The 20,719-nt window shown below is 43.7% G+C and overlaps 2 protein-coding genes and 1 pseudogene across 2 annotated transcripts; 1 reads left to right on the top strand and 2 right to left on the bottom strand.

Moving 5' to 3' along the window:
- Positions 1-6,716: 6,716 nt before the first annotated feature.
- LOC125882598 (histone H1-like) lies at positions 6,717-7,409 on the top strand. The gene has a single exon (XM_049566386.1). It carries the CDS (start codon positions 6,759-6,761, stop codon positions 7,407-7,409), a length of 651 nt encoding a protein of 216 aa, XP_049422343.1. The 5' UTR covers positions 6,717-6,758.
- Positions 7,410-8,439: 1,030 nt separating this feature from the next.
- On the bottom strand, positions 8,440-9,114 carry LOC125882616 (histone H4). The gene has a single exon (XM_049566402.1). It carries the CDS (start codon positions 9,112-9,114, stop codon positions 8,803-8,805), a length of 312 nt encoding a protein of 103 aa, XP_049422359.1. The 3' UTR covers positions 8,440-8,802.
- Positions 9,115-13,119: 4,005 nt separating this feature from the next.
- LOC125882605 (histone H2A-like) lies at positions 13,120-13,541 on the bottom strand (annotated as a pseudogene).
- Positions 13,542-20,719: the final 7,178 nt, after the last annotated feature.

Raw genomic sequence — 20,719 nt, 5'->3', positions numbered from 1 at the left:
GTAACGATGTTTTCCTGATTTCTATTTTTCTAAAACGATGACGGTGTAAAGACAGATGAGTGAGGAGGAAAAAAAATCATCTGAACACATTTCAAGGGAGAGAGGACGTTTGGTTGTTGCTGAATTTGTCCAAGTTTAGTTTTCCTCGACTGCACCCCCTCCTGCTCTGAATAGAGCCAAAGCCATAGCCTATCTCAGATAACAACACACCAGTGTATCCAACAGCAAGATGCATTCAGGGTCTCACATCGGGGGCCGACACCACAGGCTCCTCTCGTCAGCTCATCTTAGCTGTTGGATTTTATGAGCGATGTTTTGGTTTCTACTGTTTGTTCAGGGGCTTGAATCTGAAGTATTTAGTATTTCTCTACCTTTGTGTGGCCTGTTCTTCTTGCTGTTATTTTGTACTTCCTCCTACATATCAATCAAGCAACTATAAGTGGCATGAGTATGTGTGTCAGTGAGAACAATGAGTGAGTGTGTTCGCCAGAATGGGAGCTGAAATACTGTAAATTCTCAAATAAAAGCAGAAAAATGGCCGTATATCCTGTGACTGAAAGGTTAGAAATGAAGGAAAGGGAGAGTTTAAAGATTTAGCAGTGGTAAGAAATGCCAGTTTGATTAGTTAGTCAGATGCTGTTATCTGGTGTCCAGCAGTTTGATGTTTGGCCCTAAGTCACATGTTTTCTGCCCCTCTGAAGGTTAAGGAAGATTTTTCTTTAACAGGATTAAAGCCGGAAAAGGCAAAATACTCCCTCCTCCTGCAGCTCTCTACCCTCCGGCACACTCAACCCCTCCTTGCTCCACTCTCTTTGATCAGACCACAAGAGTACCTTTTTACACTGCCTGTTCAGGGGATTTAAAATGCAAAAGAGGAATAAAGACGAGACTTTGTAGTGGCCCTGTAGCAAGATCTGTTTAAAAGTGCTAAGAATTAGCTGCTAGCCACCCCGTGGTCCCTCCGCCTCACTCCCCACCACTGTGGACTGCTTCATTGGGAGGAGAGCAGACAGCAGCTTGGGAGACGGACCTTCGATGGCCGGCTGTAGTGGGTGGCATTCGGCCAGTGCTGGGTGTCACAGTGGGCTTGTGGTCAGCGGCAGCACTGGGTCTAATCCTTGTAATGGCAGCAACAGAAAGTTTGCTGATACGGCAGCGAGTGGGGCTGTCCCCAGAGCTGGGGTTTGCAGTGGCTGGATTCAGGTTGCTGCAACCGATGACTGGGGGTCAGTCACCAGAGCTGCTGCTCACTCTTCTCCCTGCGAGGTGGTCTGTAGTGGCGGGGAGTGACAAACTGTGATTTGAGGTTCTAGCTAACGTTGGCTACAAAAATGTGAACTTGAAGCTGCAGCCATGAGCCACAGGTTTTAATTACGCTCAACATTTGATTCGGAGACAGATGGAGCCCTCTGTCTGTACCCTGCAATCATTTCATGGCTATCTGTGTACGTTTTCTGAAAGCTTACAGATGAGATGAAACGCAGCAGCACTGCAGGAGATCATGGGGGCAGTGTAGCATAGCTTCAGTGAGACAACTGTAGGGCAGAAGGAAGACATTTCCAAAAATGAATTGGAATGAATCGTAATAGTCAAAAGAATTCTCCATCCATGTATTGCAATGTATTTGACTCTGAAAGCTCAAATATATTTAGCTTTGGGAAACAATAGTACTAATTAAATCCCAGTTTAATGGTTTATTTCTCAATTTTAACCGTCACATGATCAGCTCTGCAGTCTTCCTGCCGTCTTGACAGATGTCATGGACTTTCACAAGTCAAAGATTTCCTATCTTTACCATTTACCCAATATGATGTTAATGCAGCATTAGCCCCGCTAATAGTTTGTTAGATTTGTGCCTTGTTAGCTGATGTCAGGTTGGTAGCAGCTCAGCTACTGATGGATCTGTTCTTCTAATGGTGAGAAAAAGGATGGAAACGTGAGACTTTTGGTAACAAGATAATGTGAAGAAAATGTAGGAACAAAGATTGATCTAAAAGTTTAAAACTATGCTTTCATCACATTAAGTGTCTTGTTATGAAAAAGACATTTCTGTATGTTTCACACTGTAAGTCTTATCAGGGAAATGAAGAGACTGGGGACCCTGAACATCTGGAAGGCTTGTACTGTGAAACAGAAAGAGGACAGAGGAAGTTAACAGATCAGGAACGAGGGATGCTTCAGAACAAATGATTGAATTTACTTTCAAAAACAGACTTTATTCAGAATAATTTCCTCTTTCTACCAGAAACTTGGGCCGCTGTTTGAGAATTTACAGTATTTCCTGTTTTATTGTTTTGATCCTGTTTTCTGCAGTAGGTGAAACGTGTTCTGTGTATCCTTGAAGCTGCTATCCCTGTACTGTGTAGATCGGAGATGTCCAGCCTTATCCCTGAACTCCTGCAAACATCCTCCATTAGCGCTCCATATACCTCACACACTAACACACTTTCATCAAGAACTCAACTAAACACATCAGAGCTTCAGTTTGTGCCTTTCAGGAAATCGTCCTTTTCATGTTTAAGAACTGATTTTCATCCAGAAAGACTCTTCTGAAATTGTACAGTAGATTTATTTAACATGTTTTACAGGGTGCATCTGTAACAAAGACGTTAACAACTGTAGAGGAGATACAACAGGCTATAAAGTATGTGGAGACGTGATGGTTGAACATGTTTTGATTTTGGGACCTGGCTGCAGAGATTTCCTGTCATCAGGATGTACATTCAAAAATTCCCTGCAGGTGCCAGGTAACAATTATCTGCAAAAACAAACAAACAAACAAAACCCCACAATGCCATCCTGCTCCCAGTTCTTTTATTCTGTTTTGAAATGTCAGTGATTCGAACACACCTGAGGAAGATCATTTGTGCTTAAACCAGTGGTGAACTAACGGCAACGAAGGCCTTCTGCTGTGTTGCCATGTCTCAACCAAAAAGACTACAGTTGACGGTCAACCAGCACATATGTTCTGCACCCGCATGAGAGGAAATAACTCTACACCAGCAGACGGTGGTCGCCTGTAATCATCTTTCAGAAAGGGAATCTGGAGGACGGTCTTGACGCTAGTTAGTTGGCTAGCATGTTAACAACACAATCAACGTTGATAGAACAGAGCATGCGTAAGTGTGCCAGTGAATAATAATGTGAACCATCAGGACATGTTTCTACTAAAGAGCTCAATGGATAAAGCAAAATTATTATGTTGTGTTTAAGCCGGGTGCAAATAAAACAATTCACATGACTGAATTACATGAAAGTCAAAAGACGTGATTAGACACAAATTCCTGTTGGGCAGTGCAATGGACGTGATTTCAAAAATGCAAATTAAGTAAGTAGCGCAATTTAGAGTCCTGCATTTTGGAGAGAGTTGCAAGTCAACACAATATTCTAGGGCTCAAACTTGCACGACATAAAGGCCTTTGCACACTGAGTCAGTTTTTTTTTACCTGAAATTGTTGCACGTCTAAAAATAACTTCACCTTGTGTCAGTCACATTTTGCACACTGAGTCTGAAACTTTCGTGCATCCTCAGTGTGCAAAAGCCTTAACGTGACACGACCATTTGCATCATGTTTGCTGTGAACACATTACTTTGTGTAACAAGTTTGTTTTGGTCTCAGTCCCTCTGGACTTTAGCTGTCTGTTCATGTTCCTCACTACTGTTTCTCTTATGTGCTGAGGGCCCAACAGTGACCAACAGTTGAGCATGGTGTGTCACGGTGGAGGCTGTGGGTTGCTTATTTAAACATCCATATACATAAAGATGGATGACGTGTCTCCACTTCCTCCCATTGTACAAAAATGAAGCCAAAATATTGCTTGGTTTTGTTTGTCAGCAGGATTGTGGAAAAACATAAGGCCCAAATTTCATGAAACTTGGTGTAAGGACGTAGCTACGTCAAAGGAAGGGCCTGTTAAATTATGGGGTGTATCTGAATCAGGGGTCGGATACATAAATTATTCTTCACTGTCATTACCATTGTGAGATCGGGCATTTTGGTCTAGTTAAAGAGTCCAGCTGTTTTACTTCTGTCACTGAACAGAACTTGTAATACACAAACTCTGATCTCATCTGAGGCACAAACTGAAGCTCCTGGTCCACCATCAAATTAAACATTTTGCAGAATTTTTGAACATTTCTTGAAAAGCAACTGTTTCTTTTCTTTTTAAATGCATGGTTCTGACTGAACACAGCCCCACATTCATATCCACCCAGGGACGTTGTGTTCTGCCAACAGTAGTGGAGGTAGTTTCCTTCTGTGTGGAGTCCGTAGACTTTGCTGCCTGTGAGTGTGAATCATCCATGAAGCGGACCTTCTGACTGACACCATTCCCCAAAACAAACGCTGCCAAATTGGTCTGAATAAGCCAAAAGTCTGACGTTCTCTGTGTATAAGTGGTTTAAGTGTATCACATGTTAAACCTCATCCCGTTAATGTTACATTGTGTTTTTAACAGAAAAGAATCCTGTTTGTTAAATTGTTAATAATATATGCAGAAGAGTTATGAAATAAACTGAAACAACTCATGTCGGCTGGTTGCATTTCATTGTTTGTCCACTTGATGGAGACATTTTCTGACTTTCAAACTCAACATCTCTCAGCAGTGTGTGGGCAGGTATTTATAATGTGGTTATTTGATTGAACACATTCATTTTAGGGTACTTTAACATGATGAACTAGATTCTGACACAATGAGCTTCCAGGGTGCCCTTAGAGACTGAACTATTGACTCAAAATGTGTTTAAATTATGTGTAGAAAGATGCAATAATTTAATATCGCAAAAACTATGTCGTAGTTTTTTCTGGACCCCTCCCAAATCTGACCAGTGATGACATGTTTAGCCGCATGTCATCATTTAATCGCTGGCTGTCCAGGTGGTGTCCAGCAAACAATGTGGGTTTTGTTAATCACTGGCAAACTTTCTGGGGAAAACCTGGTCTCATTAGGAGAGACGGCATTCATACCACTTTGGATGGAGCTGCTCTCATATCTAGGAACCTGGCAAACTTTATTAGTAATTCAAAACCCTGACAACCCAGAGTTGAGATCAGGACTCAGTCGCAGTCTTATACTCTTCTCTGAGCTTCTAGTGCAGTTACCCACCCATAGCCTTTATACAAACGGTGTCTGTCTCCTGACTACCTAAATTATCTAAATCTAAAATTAAACAAAGAGGAGTTGTGCATAACAACCTCATAAAAATTAAAACCTCTTCTGTGACAAAGACAAAACAGGAGAGTTAAATGCGGACTGTTAAATATCAGGTCTCTATCGTCTAAAGCAGTGTTAGTAAACCAACTGATATCAGATAATCATTGATTTACTCAGTCTCACTGAAACCTGGCTGTGTCAAGATGAATATATTAGTCTAAATGAGTCCACTCCTCCCAGTCATAATAATTCCCACATTCCTCGGGGCAGCGGCCGAGGAGGGGGAGTTGCAGCAAGTTTTAACTCTAGTTTGTTAATCAGCCCTAAACCGATGACATGTTGGAACAACAGAAAAACTAGCAGTTCTTAGAAGGGCAGAGCATCTCAGGAAAAAGAGGAGGAAGAAGGAATGTGCTAGGACAGGTTTTTTTCAGGGACCCTTTTAAGTTTGTTAAAGGATTGTTCAGCCAGGAAAAGGGAGGGCAGCTTAAAGCCAATCACTCTGTAAATTTCCATTGAATTTATAAATTGCATTTATCACATCCAGACTGGACTATTGAAATAGCATCCTCTATGGCTCATCATTCAAACTCCTCAATAAACTTCAATACATCCAGAATTCCGTTGCCCGACTGCTCACCCACACCCGCTCCCGAGACCACATCAACCCCGTCCTCCAAAACCTACACTGGCTCCCTAACCAGGCCCCCTCCTACCTCACACACCTACTCCACCACCACACCCCCTCCCGCGACCTCCGCTCGTCCGAAGGAAATCTCCTCTCACTACCTGCATGGAACCTGGGGGGACAGGGCCTTCTCCATCGCTATCACAACTCTCTGCACTATTAGCCTACAATGATCTGTCCATCCATAATGTTCATGTGATCATGATGGAACTGAAAGAGTGTCAGTGTAACATTGAAAGTCACTTGCTGCTTCCACAGACAGCTGACATGTATTTGTCAGTGTGTTTGATCATTAATAGGACAAAGTTATGAACTATTTCAATCTAAAGGAGTCACAGCAGCAGCTGCGATGGCAAGTCTGGCTAAACTGCACCATGAGCCTCGGCCATCAACGGCGTGTTTGCTGCCACCACAAAAACGGGACTTTATTGCAAAGTCATCGACAGCACATGGTTGTTTTTACACGGAGTCCCTGAACAAACATGTGGGCCAGCTGGAAAACGGCTTTTGATGGAGCTGTGATGCATTTGAAATCATTTTAGGAGACAAATGAGTGGGAAAAGCCGCCGAGCAGCGCTGGCCACGGCGGCAATAGGCGAGGTTTGGAGGCTCCACACACAAAATGCAGACAGCATCAGAGCTCTCCATGACTTGAATATGAAGAGACACAAGTCCGCTATCGGCCCCTTCGCTGTCAGCCTTCAGCACCTGTCACACATTTAGTTTGGACTCTTTTAGCAGTCCAGAGAAAACACAAGTTGCACGGCATCCACACTGCACGGAGGAGCCACGGGCTGCCTTGAGTCTCCACGGTTCTCATGGTGTGTTTAAGGACAGCCTCCTGCTCGGAGCTCTCCAACAGTCCAGTCACACTCTCGTCTTGTCCTCAGTGACAATCCAACAACTGCAATAGAAGATGGCAGAAGTAGCTCCAGCTCCAGCTCCCGCTCCAGCCGCCGCTGCGCCGCCCAAAGCGGCTAAACCAGCCAAGAAGAGATCCACCGCACCCAAGAAGAGCAGCCTCAGCGTCAGCGAGCTGATCGTTAAAGCTGTGGCCGCATCCAAGGAGCGAGGCGGCGTGTCTACGGCCGCCCTGAAGAAGGCTCTGGCTGCCGGCGGCTACGATGTGGACAAGAACAAGGCCCGCATCAAGACCGCCATCAAGAAGCTGGTGGCGAAGGGGACCCTGGTTCAGGTCAAGGGGACCGGGGCCTCCGGCTCCTTCAAGATGGCCAAGAAGGCAGACGCCCCCAAGGCCAAGAAGCCAGCGGCCAAGAAACCTGTTAAAGCCAAGAAGCCCGCAGCCGCCAAGAAGTCCGCAGCCAAGAAACCTGCAGCGGCAGCCAAGAAGACTGCGCCAGCCAAGAAGGCAGCTTCCCCGAAGAAAGCTGCCAAGAAGTCCACCAAACCCGCAGCCGCCAAGAAAGCAGCCAAGAACGCCAAGAGCCCTGCAAAGCCCGCAAAGAAGCCTGCTAAGGCCCCCGCTAAACCCAAGGTGGCCAAGAAGCCATCGAAGAAACCTGCCGCCAAGAAGCCTGCCAAGAAAGCAGCACCCAAGAAGAAGTGAGCTGTCCTTACTCTCAACAAAGGCTCTTTTAAGAGCCACCCACATCATCATTAAAGAGCAATGCTTTCTATTGTATTAGTAATATCTGCACACAGTACGTCATTCAAAGTGAGTATCATGAATAGAAGGGTAGTTAGAACACACCAGATCACCACAAAGGTTACATTAAACAGAGTAGATAATGCTGCTTAACATAATGATAACAGTTGACAGAGAGTAGAGGCAGACAGGTAGAGAAACTAAAATCATTTCTCTTCATACATAAACTATCTTAGAGAGCTATACTCATAGAATCTGGGGTTACAGTACGTAACCAACGTTTCTCTCCAACCACTCGCTGTGTTGTTCTTCAGCCTCATCAGCTGACCAATCCTGTGCGAGCAACAGCACAGTCTCATTTACATAAGGTGGGAGACCCTTCTGCGCTCTGTCACCTCACTCTACTGTAGAGGACCTTCCAGCTGTACCTGTGCCTAAAACCACCGTTAAAAGCGAAAGTTGAGACACACAGAAATACGTCCCGTAAGCCATGATCTCATTTCTCTCCTCCCGTTGGTAATGTATACTTCCGATTTAGCTTTGACTTGTATACAAAAAGTTGACACACAGATCAGCCAAAACTATGCTATCAGTAACAATGTTAAAGAACCATATTAAAGTGTCATATGTTTATAATAAAACCACATGAAATTGATATGATCTGATATGAAGCGGCCTACGGCTATGTCGAGCATTAGATATCAGAGGGAGCTTATTTTATTTAGGTAGAGATCGGACAGAGTATGTTACACTGAGATGATGTGTCGTTTTCAGGGGAAGAAGAAATACATATGAAATATGTATTATAACTATTTATAATCTAGATAAATATTTCTTAGTTGAAAAAATAAGATTTAATTATGAGGCGAAACACTCATTTATTTTCCATAAAAGCCAAAGCGTCTGCAATTTTTGAGGACATTCAGGTTTTTACCTACAGCAGCAAGCAAAAAAAAAAACAAACCAACAACTGTACTAAACATTATGCTGACAGGATATTTATTAAATTGCTTTAAATTGTTGCTCCTGAATAACGCCCAATTTGGACTCGATTTAAATAAAACATCGAAATATTGTGATACTACTCATAATCTTCACCTATAAAAAAAATGACGCGGTAGCAAACTGTATCACCTTAAAATAATATGCATAGTATGTTAATCTTGATCAATCAATTGTCATATTGCTCACGTAACTGTTGTTCTATCCATTGTAGGATAGATCATATAAATGTTAACAGTTAACGACAATATCATACAAAATAAAGAACAAGAACAGAAACGAGCTCTTTGGTTGCTGTGTGTGGCTCTTAAAAGAGCCGTTGTGTTGAGCTGAGCTGAGGTGAGGCGGTGATTTAACCTCCGAAGCCGTACAGGGTGCGGCCCTGCCTCTTGAGAGCGTACACCACATCCATGGCGGTGACCGTCTTCCTCTTGGCGTGCTCGGTGTAGGTGACGGCGTCACGGATGACGTTCTCCAGGAAGACCTTGAGCACACCGCGGGTCTCCTCGTAGATGAGACCGGAGATACGCTTCACACCGCCGCGGCGAGCCAGACGGCGGATGGCAGGTTTGGTGATTCCCTGGATGTTATCACGGAGAACTTTACGGTGACGCTTAGCACCTCCTTTACCGAGTCCTTTGCCTCCCTTGCCGCGACCACTCATTTTGTCTGAGTCTAGTTTGTTCCGACTGATGATACTCGGCAACAAAGTATCAGTACATAAATCCTCTCTGCGGACGTAGTTGAGCACCGCTGGGTGGAGACCCGTTATTTCCCCCTAACAAAACCCTCCGCCTTCACAATAGAAGCAGGAAATTTTCTACTGTTCTACATTCTACTGTGAATAGATGACTCATCTATCAGCCCCAATCCATCACCCCACACCAACAGAGAAATAAACAGACTCCAAAGCACCATCAAATCACAACTCACCCTCCACAAACACAAAACCTGGACATCATTCTACCACAAACTGGACCATGACACAAACCCCCGGACCTTCTGGCAGAAAATCAAGAGCATCAATGGAGATCCACAAAGCAACAGCACCCCCACTCAAATCACCTGGAACAATCATCACTGACAAAGACAAAACCAAACTCTTCAGCAGCCACCTTGAAAATATTCACTCATGCCCAAACGACTACCACGACAGCACATGGAAAGATCTGGTAGACAGGCAATAAGCCCGTTAATTAAGTCTATTTAAATAGACGATTTAAATATTCAAATAAAACAAGAAATTAAAACACTTGGTAAAACTTTTGTAACAATAACTGCAGTGAACATAACTGGAAGGATAAACTGACTATAGTAGTAGAAGAAGTCAAACAGTGGCAAAATAAAAACACTAACTATAAATCAAGAATTAACATTATTAAAACGCATATCCTATCCAAACTCCTATTTTTAGCAAACATCTTTCCTCCTCCCCCACCATTGTTAGAAAACTAAACAAACAGTGTGTAAACGTGGTCTGGGGCACTACTAGAGAGCTCACACAACGTGAGCTTTTATTTAAAGGCAGAGAACATGGTGGTCTGGGTGCTGTCGACCTAAGTATTCGGTTATTTGTTGCATTTATTAAAAATGTGTCGGTTGGTATCTCTAGACGAGCTCTCTGGGTTGGAAACACCAAAAAATGGCACAAAAAACATGTCAGGGCCCTTATTATAAATTAGTTTATGCTGATTTCGTAACTGAATATATTAACCTACAAATAAACTGGACGAGTGACTCGTGTAAAACAATATTTAATAAAATAAATAATTATAAATATGGTGGAATTATTAAATAAAAAAATGTCCCAGAAAGTGAATCAATAAATATAATTAAATTATTAAACAATAAAATATACTCAGGGAATCTTAGAGATGTCCGCTGGCTCATGTCCGTAGGCAGACTTCCTGTTAGAGCTGTCGTCTCATGGAGTTGCTATGTTACAACCAAACAATGTCCCATGATTTATTGTGACGAGGATGAAACGCAGCAACATGTCTTAATGGACTGTTACAGGGCCCAGGCTGTTTGGTCTGTCTTGCAGGGCCATGGCCTAGTTTTTAATCTGAACTATAACTGTGTCATGTACGGCCTCCTGGAAGACACGATGCCTCCAAAGAAAAAAGAACTCTTCCAGTTGATCATCAGCATCGTAAGTTTTAAACTGTGGAAGACCAGATGTGTCATGATCACTAACCAGACTGTTACTGACTGTGACATGGTCGTGAAGCAAGTTCTGACAGACCTCAGAAGGAGGAGAACTTTGGACAGGGCTCAGAACCTCCCCTGGAACCTGCTTGATTTAGAACCTCCAGACTGAACTGAACCCTTTGCTTCTTGTAAAACATGCACTCTGGCTCTGGCAGCACTTTATTTTTAGATACACACTATATTGTATTGTGATGTATGTTTGATTTGTACCTGTGAATCTCTTCAATAAAAAAGAAAAGTAGACAGGGAAATCACAAAACATGACACATCACTGAGAAATGCAACTGACCCCAGCACAGAGCACCACCCCCTCACCAAACCCATCACCACCCAAGAACTTCAACTACACCTGGGGGGAAAAAAAAGAAAAAAGAACAAAGCACTGTGGACACCGTATTAATAAAACAAGCACCGATCACCTACCTTCAACACCTTGGACAACTGTTCACCACCGGACACTTCCCTTCATCCTGGAAAACTGCACTTGTCACCATGATCCATAAACCAGGAAAAGACCCCCACACCGTCACCAGCTACCGCCCCATAAGCCTTGCATCACCACTCAACCACATCAAATCAATGGGCCTCATAGCAATACACCAAGCCGGATTCAGAAAAGGAAGCGCCACCGCAGACAACATCCTCCATTTATCAGAAGACATCCACAGAAATGCCGACAAAACACAAATAACCCTGGCAATATTCTTCGACACTGAAAAAGCATTTGATAAAGTATGGCATAATGGACTCAAATTCAGACTTCTGGACTCAAACCTCAAACTCCCACAACCCACCCAGTCCATCACCTCCAACTTCCTCAGTAACGATAAATCAGAGGAGAAACAGGTAACAGCATTAGGACCAGATTACATCAGCACCTGTTCAGCATCAGGAAGGTGAATCTGAGGCCCCTTTGGTTCAGCATTTCCAAATACATCCCATTCCACACCTAATCATCTCTGCTGTGGAAAGCAACCCCAACTGGACTCCTGGTCAAAGGAGGAGAGCGGAGGGAACCTGGATCAGGAATCTCAATAGCAGACAACCTTATGGTCTTAACGAACGCCTCCTCACACACAACTAAGAGCTCTTTCTCTTTCACAGCCCAGTTCCAGATACAATACACAGTATGGTGCATTCAATACACACTTGTCAACAAAGATTAAAAACATGAAAAAGCTCATCTCATCTGCTTTTTTCTCGGTTGTATACAAGGTTCAATACATACTGGTTCATATTGCATACTCTGGTCTGATTCATCATGGCATCCTGTATATACATCCTGAGCTGCACCTCTGTTCATTTGGTTTATAACTGAAAGACAACACTCCAAAACACCAAATAACAACTTAAATCAATTCTCTTAAATAAAAATGTCTTATGTGATGTTTTATGTATTTTGACTTTGGTTTGCATGTCAAAGTTGCCTCCACCCTCTCATCACCTTTCACCCCCCAAGCAGGAGTTCCCCAAGGTGCAGTTGTAAGTCCCCTCCGCCTGCACTACGATGTGAACTTCAGTTATTTTCCACCTGCAAAGTCGAGTCTTTCTGGAATAATTCTCTACATAAGTGAGATTGTGCTGTAAAGATGAACAGCAGGTATCAGCAGAAGACATATAGTTATAGATCAACACATGACAGACTCACTAAAGTGCAAGAGCAGCTCACTGGGAAGTATGAAAATATTCATTAGGGCCATAATATGGATATCAAAATAAAGTTTTGCCCCCCAATCACAAATATCTTCAGTGACACAGCTGAGAGCTGCTGTTCATCCTCTGGATGTAGATGTCAGTCCATTCAAAAACATTGAGGAGGAAACCAGACCTGTGTTGTGTGTTATCTGAGTGAGGTGGAAAATAAAGTTCATTTTCCAGGAAGTGATTCAACAAAACCCAGAAATAGTTTGATTGAAATGTTTGTGTTTCAGTTTTACAACGTGTATCAGGGCTTGTTACTGAAGCACAAGAAAGTTTTTGTATTTATATGAGAATAAAGTGTATTGTTGTTGTTGCACAGAGTCCAGGTACTGAGACAGTGAACAGCAATTGTAGGCGGATGTAAAGTGCATAAAGATTTATAGATGCATTAGACACATGATGTCCAAGCTGTGCTGCCTGCAGACCTCACATATGAAGACTAATGTCATGTGTAATATCTACACTTGATGCATTCAGTGATGTCAAACTTGGCACTCAGCCTGTCTATTGTTAGTTCACTGCCTCTAATCAGTCAGGTGCTGTATCTATACTCTGCCTCTTCTTCTTATATATATATATGTAGTTTTGTGATATCACTAGTTTGAATGTTTCTTTGCAATGTCATTGTTTTACTGAGGTTTCCCGTTTGTGCTTTGACTTGATTGCTGCAATGTTGCAATAATTGTGTTATTGTAGGAGGAACGGAGGTCTTTGTGAGGTGAGTGTTTGGCTCTTAAAAGAGCCTTTTTGGGGTGTGGTTTCCAGCGGGTGAGCAGGTTTACTTGGCCTTGGCGGCCTTGTCAGTCTTCTTGGGCAGCAGCACAGCCTGGATGTTGGGCAGCACGCCGCCCTGAGCGATGGTGACTTTGCCCAGCAGCTTGTTGAGCTCCTCGTCGTTGCGGACAGCCAGCTGCAGGTGACGGGGGATGATCCTGGTCTTCTTGTTGTCGCGGGCGGCGTTTCCAGCCAGCTCCAGGATCTCAGCCGTCAGATACTCCAGCACCGCCGCCAGGTACACGGGGCTCCGGCACCGACACGCTCCGCATAGTTTCCTTTGCGCAGCCTGTGAACACGGCCGACTGGGAACTGAAGGCCGGCACGAGAGGAGCGGGTCTTCGCCTTGGCTCTGGCTTTACCGGTGGTTTTCCCGCGACCAGACATGTTGCGATCTTTCCTGGAGTTGACACTCACAGACAATGCTGCACCGACAGCACAAAGCCTCCTTTATATGTGCGGGACGGCTGCTGTCACACCAACCAGGAAAGAGGCTTCCAGCAGAGCAGCAGAGGGCGGCGCACTCTGCACTTTGGCGCACATTTTTCAACCGACTTTGGGCCAATAAGCGGCGCACATTCAGGCGGGGCGGGGGGCGCTGGTGGAGGCGGTGCTGAGCTCAGTTGAAGAGCCGCTCACCAATGAGGAGCCGGAGGTGTGAAGCAGCGAGAGGCACGTCACAGCCGGTCCCACAGTTTAAGAGCCGCGTGTCTCTCGCTGTTTCCTGCATGTTTGTCGAGACCAGACAAGTTAGAAGAAGTCATGGCAAGAACCAAGCAGACGGCCCGTAAGTCCACCGGAGGCAAAGCCCCCAGGAAGCAGCTGGCCACCAAGGCTGCCCGTAAGAGCGCCCGGCCACCGGCGGCGTGAAGAAGCCTCACCGTTACAGGCCCGGTACCGTGGCTCTGAGAGATCCGCCGCTACCAGAAGTCCACCGAGCTGCTCATCCGCAAGCTGCCCTTCCAGCGCCTGGTCAGGAGATCGCTCAGGACTTCAAGACCGCTTCCAGAGCCCGGCCGTCATGGCTCACCTGCAGGAACCTCGTGGGTCTCTTCGAGGACACCAACCTGTGCGCCATCCACGCCAAGAGGGTCACCATCATGCCCAAAGACATCCAGCTGGCCCGCAGGATCCGCGGCGAGAGGGCTTAAACTCACCCGACTACACTCCTCCAACACAACCACGGCTCTTTTAAGAGCCACCTCACTCTCACCTCAAGAGCTCCTTCCTGCTCATGACACATGAATATTAACTCAATACTAAGATTTTACCTGCAAATGCACTCATTCGGTGTCATATTAGAGAAATTACACATTTACACCACATTCATCACTGTATGCATCATACCACAATAGAAATCATATCATGTATAGCACCAGATAATCCTCTTCTGTGCTCTCTTTCTGATGGTATGAAGTTAATACTTCTCAAGAGAAACTTAATATTCTGCTCTATAACACAGTCTGCGACTCTGACTCACTGAACTGAGTGATGTTGTGTTCTTCCTTTCATATGTGTGTTGCCATAATCTGACATGTTTAATTAGTTGTCATTCATATTTATTGCTGTAATTCTAATCTTTTAATTCTATTCATAATTTTCTTGACATTTGTATGTTTGCTCTACCTCGATTTTCTTCAGCCATTAATCACTCACTTATATTTCGTTTTATTGCTACTTGTTTTATACAGTACTTGTTACATGATGTGTTGTACTGTTCGTGTGTTGTTGCTGTGGGGATTTGGCAAAGTAAAAGTTATTTCACTCCGAGATAACTAAACTAAAGTGCCTAAAAATGAACTAAGTCCCGTTTACTCACTGTGTAGGTCCGTTCAGTGAACGTACCACAGTCCTCAGTGATCCCTTCACTGAACGTGCTGCGGATCACTGAGTCACTTAATGCACACTTGTGCACAGTTACCTCGTGATGAGAGGATCTGACAGTGTCAGCCACGCGTTTTGTGTATATGTGATTCAGGCGGGTAGGCGGTCCCTCCCCCCTGCAGCCATCTGGTCCAGCGGCTTTCTTGGTAGGCCTATTTGTAAGTTTAATTTCATTTATTATTATTTGAAAGGGACAGTGCAAGTTAATGCACGTCACCATACGAGCAATACAATGACGTAAACATGCCAGATTGTAGCCACTGGCTAATTTCCACCTGTTGTCTCTAGCAGATGGTCCCTATGTACAACACAAATAAAAACAAATAATCACATTCTTAAAACAAAACAACGATACAGCCAGTTGATACATCTAAGTGCCGACATGCCTCAAGTACAAACAATAACACAGTGCAATCAGTCTTAATAAAGTGCATATGGCAGTACTAAGTGCAACTGTCTGGATAACAGTGAAGTGCAGCAGTCAATAAGTCAACATGTTTCATTATCAGTCAAATATACATTCAGTAATGTAATTCTAAATTACACAGTTTTATATGCATTGCACCTGTAATATTTAAATGTATTGCACAATATCATACCTACACAGGAATTTGTACACATTTTCCTGACATCTTCAACACTGATGATAATTATCTCAAGGCAATTGAAAAGAAGCCATCTGTGAAATTGGAAAAGCCATCTCTCAATAGAGGAGGAGGTCTGCGACACCACCTATCCCCCAGCTATAATGCTGTCCTTTCATCCTTGCCCAGGAGGCTTAACAACTTAATCTCTAAAAACAACGGTCGTTCACAAATGGCCTCATGTGACTCTAACGACTCCAGTGACAACCGTTGCAGCAGGAGTTCCAACGACTGTCGTTGACACACCATTGGAGCACTAACGAACCAGTGACATCAGTGGCCTTGTGAAGACCTCCCCAGAGGTTAAATACCTGGGTGCTTCCACACCAGTTTGTCAGACTAGTTCCAGCCTAGTCAGACTAGCATGAACTGATGAAGCCTCTTGGATAAGAGGTGAAACGTCTTCTAAGACAAAACAAAAGTCCAGTTGCGTTCGATTCAATTGCCTTGAGATAACTATGACCTGGATGAATGAGAATATCCACAGGCATTGATGATAATTCTGTGTGACGCAGCAGGTATTATACCCTTTTAAGTATTTCAGTGCACTTATCGCACTGATTCAAATCTGTCAAAGTGTTTAGATCATTGGCAAAATGCAGTTCACTGTCCGTAACGATGGGTTTATCTGGAGGTGACATTCCTGTCATTGATTTCATGCTGCTCCACTCTTTTTAGGATTATTGGCTTCCAGAAGCTCTGTGTGCCACTTTTGCTTTGTTGCTTGCCTCAGTTTGATTTTCAGTTGTTTTTCTGTCTCTAAGTGCTCCAAAATCTTTATTTTTGATCTCATAAAAAAGTATGAAGTAGCAGATAATGTAAATATTGAAATAAAATGCAACTACCTCAACAACCCCGACTCCAAAAAAGTTGGGACACTGTAAAATGTAAATAAAAAATAATGCAATGATTTGTAAATTCTTTCTGACTCATATTCAAATGAAAACAGTCCAAATATAATATTTAATGTTCAAACTGATGAATTGTTTTTTATTCTGCATTTGATGTTGCAACATGTTCCAAAAATGTTGGGACAGAGGCAACAGAAGACGGGGAAGTTGTTGGATGCTCAGATGTGTTGAAACATTCGACAGGTAAAAACAGGTTCATTAGTAAGTAGCGTCTTAAAAAGTCTCAGGTGTGGGCAAACAGTCCGACAGTTTGAGAACAACTATTCTCAACATGCAAAGAATTTAAGGATTTCTTCATCAACAATCTAAAATATCATCAAAAGATTCAGATTCCAGAGAATTCTCTCCATGTAAGGGACAAGGCTAAAAACCAACAGTGAATGGCTGTGACCTTTGACCCCTCAGAGGGCATTAAAAACTGACGTGACTGAGACGTGAGACCTGACACCTGAGATGTGTGTCATAGAGGTAAAATGAGCTCCCTGAACAGAGATCAGCTCTGTAGGTGTCAGTTCAGCACCTCGGACAGCGACACAGGTGAAGAGGACACCTGGGATATTCCAGAAAGCGTTTAGTGAAAGCTCCGAGTGTGTTAACCCTGAAATGAGGGAACTCTGGGTTTTCAGTTCCAGACAGAGAGGTAAGTCAAACTGTGAGTCAATCACCATGGCAACTGACTGTGAACTGAACCTGCTCCCCTGTCTCCTCCCTACTGCTGAGCCTGAAGCAAGCTGGCAGACAGACATGGGTTGTCTGTATGTAGGAAATCCTAAGTCATCAACCATCTATAAGTGTTTAAAATAGCTGCTGAAATTAGCAAGGATTCTTTTTTAATATTTTTTAGGGGGACATTTTGCACACATCTGCAAGTGTTTGTTGCCGTCATGTCCACAGTCCACATTATTGTGTGCCTGTGTGTGTTGTGTCTATAATGTGTGAGCTGTGTACCTGACAATTATGTCACCCCTATGTATGTGTTTCTTACAGCACTGTGGTCAACGGGAGTTGTTTTTAACCCTATGGGCCCGAACGACACGTCGTGCGTCCAAATTCACACCTGTTGTTCTGATTTTCTCCGCGACCGTGTGTCATAGCGAGAAGCCACGCATATCACGTGAAACAGCGGAATTGTCGGTAATCCAATGTTTTCACAGCGAAAAAAATGATAAATCTGTGCCACAGTACTCTTGGATGGATTATCGCAAAATGGTGGTCACTTACATTAGAATTGATGTATAACCGACTTTCATACAGCTCTGCACACACAGTACTCTTGGATGGATTGCACTGCAGGAGCAGAGCTTTCTAGTGATACCACACACATCATTGTGCTGTCATCCCATCACGCTATAAATCCAGATTAATTGTCTACAAAATAAAAACCTGACGCATTTCTTTATCTCCTGTCTATCCACATTTGTAGTCCGGCTTTCAAGATGCAAATATCTCCATATTGTCCAGTTGACACTCCATCAAACTTTGTATGACAAGACCAGCCACTTCACCTTTGCGCACCCAGACAACTGCAGCCTAATTATGCATGCTGACAGGGCCGTAGTCACCATACAGATTGAGGGGGACACGTGCCCCCTCAATGCCCAAAATGCCCCCCCAATATATAACTGAAACTGAAAAACAAATATTATCTTGGAGGACATCATTGCACTTGGTTGACTATTTTCTATGATCTAAGATGTAAATATTGCATATTTCTTTCAGATGAAACACATTTTTGACTTGTGAATGAGTCAATGGAATTTCTTGCAATAATGAAAAAATACTGGCAATCATGTCCGCCTGGCACAAACCACATGTTTTGGACAGCTGTGAAGTGACAGAATGTCCCAGCATCATGGTTCTTATATTGCCAGATTCCAGAGAGTCTCCCCTCTTCATATATGGCAGAATATGTCTTCTCCCAACTTGCTATGGTGAGATACATGTAAAAATGTAAGAATTTAGTCACACGGATTTGGTTTTTTTTTTCATTGATATAAAAATTAATATAAAATACAGGCACATAGGAGGACATGAAATGATGGCAAATCTGGTTAGCCCAGATTGTCCAAGATATAGCATGTGTATGTAGCCTTTATACTGACTGTGATATGATCTTAAAAGTAAAGGCAGTAAAAATACCCCAAAAACGCCTATGGCCCATAGGGTTAAATGTGCCTTATAATTAAGCAATATCACACTTGAGCTCATGATGTTGTACTGTGATATCGTCACGGCTGTGATTCGGTCGTAGGCACGAGGCCGCACGAGGAATAGTTTAGTTGCTTTTATACAACAGTTCAACAGTTAAATAAGCAAGGCTTAAGAAATGTTGAAAAATGAGGACAAAATAGATAATTTAAGCATTTTATTTGTCTTCCGCCAACAAAAATAGTTCCCTCAGGACTCCGCTGTCACCGTTGCTATGTAACGCAGACATGGTGCACCAGGCACTTACTCTTTATACACATTTATCTGCACGTTTCCATTCATTGTGCAGCCGGTGAAATAAGTCTGTGGTGACTGCATGGTGGACTGTGGCTTCACAGGCACAGCCGACTCTGCCTTCTGATCTGACAGTATGTTGCTTTTCTCCAAGTCATTGAGCTCCGCTGATGAAACACTGACAAACCTGGATGTGTGCTCAGATGGATTCAGCTTCTCCTCTCCTCATCTTCCTCTGATGACCACTCATAGTTCAATTCAAAACTTATTTTAGGAAATAAATCCATATTTTTGGCTGTTTGACAGTGGATGAATTAATTAGCCTACAACGCAACTGCTGACCTCACTGACACTAACCGTCAGTTTTGATTTGATTGTTGATTGCAATCAGCTGTGAGGCGGAGTGATACATACACAGTGAAATAACCGTGATGTTATACTCCAATATCATCACGGTTTTACTGTCTCTCGACCAATCAGATTGCAGGGCCGGAACTAACTGTTGTATAAATACATTTGGTTGAAGTGAGTAGTTTGTCAATACAAAATCAAACTCCGTGTGTCCAGGTTAAGTTGTGTTGATGTTGCTCAACACTGCACATGATGCAATCCAGGGAAAGTTTATATCTCTGCCTTGTGCTCACACACTGTAAAGATTAAACCAGCACTTTCTTAAAGTTTTTGATGCCAAATCACAAGTCGACATGTGTCTTCTTCTTCTTCGTGATTTCTCTCAGCAGCCACAGTGAAGTGCAAACAAGAGGCTTTGGCAGCACAAGCAACAGTGGATGAATAATTTGAAGTAGTAATCAGACAACTTTGCTCTTAAAGATATAGTGGGTGGCTCTTAAAAGAGCCGTTGGTTGAATAGCGGAGGCAGCAGCAGCAGTGTCTACTTGGAGCTGGTGTACTTGGTGACGGCCTTGGTGCCCTCAGACACGGCGTGCTTGGCCAGCTCCCCGGGCAGCAGCAGGCGGACGGCGGTCTGGATCTCCCTGGAAGTGATGGTGGAGCGCTTGTTGTAGTGAGCCAGACGGGAGGCCTCACCGGCGATGCGCTCAAAGATGTCGCTGACGAAGGAGTTCATGATGCCCATGGCCTTGGAGGAGATGCCGGTGTCGGGGTGGACCTGCTTCAGCACCTTGTACACGTAGATGGCGTAGCTCTCCCTCCTCTTGGTCCTCCTTATTGCCGCTCTTGCTGACGTTCTTGGTGGCGCCTTTCTTTGAGCCCTTCTTGGGCGCTTTGACTGTAGTATCAGGCATGTTGTCGCTCTGCTGGGAACCGACGAGTATGTGCTGACGGGTCAGGCGCTGCGATATAAAAGAAACCTATGCAAATACAGTGTGCTGTCCCCACTCTGCCATTGGCTGATATTCAGAGCCTCATGCAGTGTAGAAACGTTCCCCGGATGTGACTCATGTTTCTGCTGCTGGGCTGGTTCAAGGATCAGAACCGTGATATCAGTTTTCTTTTCTTTCAAAACCATCCAGTCAGGAGTCACTTTGAACAACAACATCATTACATTTCTACATTTGTTTTTTAAATGACGTCTCAAAACACATATTTTTAACAGATAGATGATACTTTATTAATCCCGCACCCAGTAGCTTTTACACAACACACACAGACACACATAGATAGGAAAAAAATAGGTACAAAATAAATAAAAAACACACCGCAGTGAAATGATCGTACCAGG

The sequence above is a fragment of the Epinephelus fuscoguttatus genome, linkage group LG22, assembly GCF_011397635.1.
Source record: "Epinephelus fuscoguttatus linkage group LG22, E.fuscoguttatus.final_Chr_v1".
Lineage (NCBI taxonomy): Eukaryota > Metazoa > Chordata > Actinopteri > Perciformes > Serranidae > Epinephelus > Epinephelus fuscoguttatus.
The sequence above is the reverse complement of the archived record's forward strand: the minus strand, read 5'-3'. Positions and strand labels throughout refer to the sequence as shown.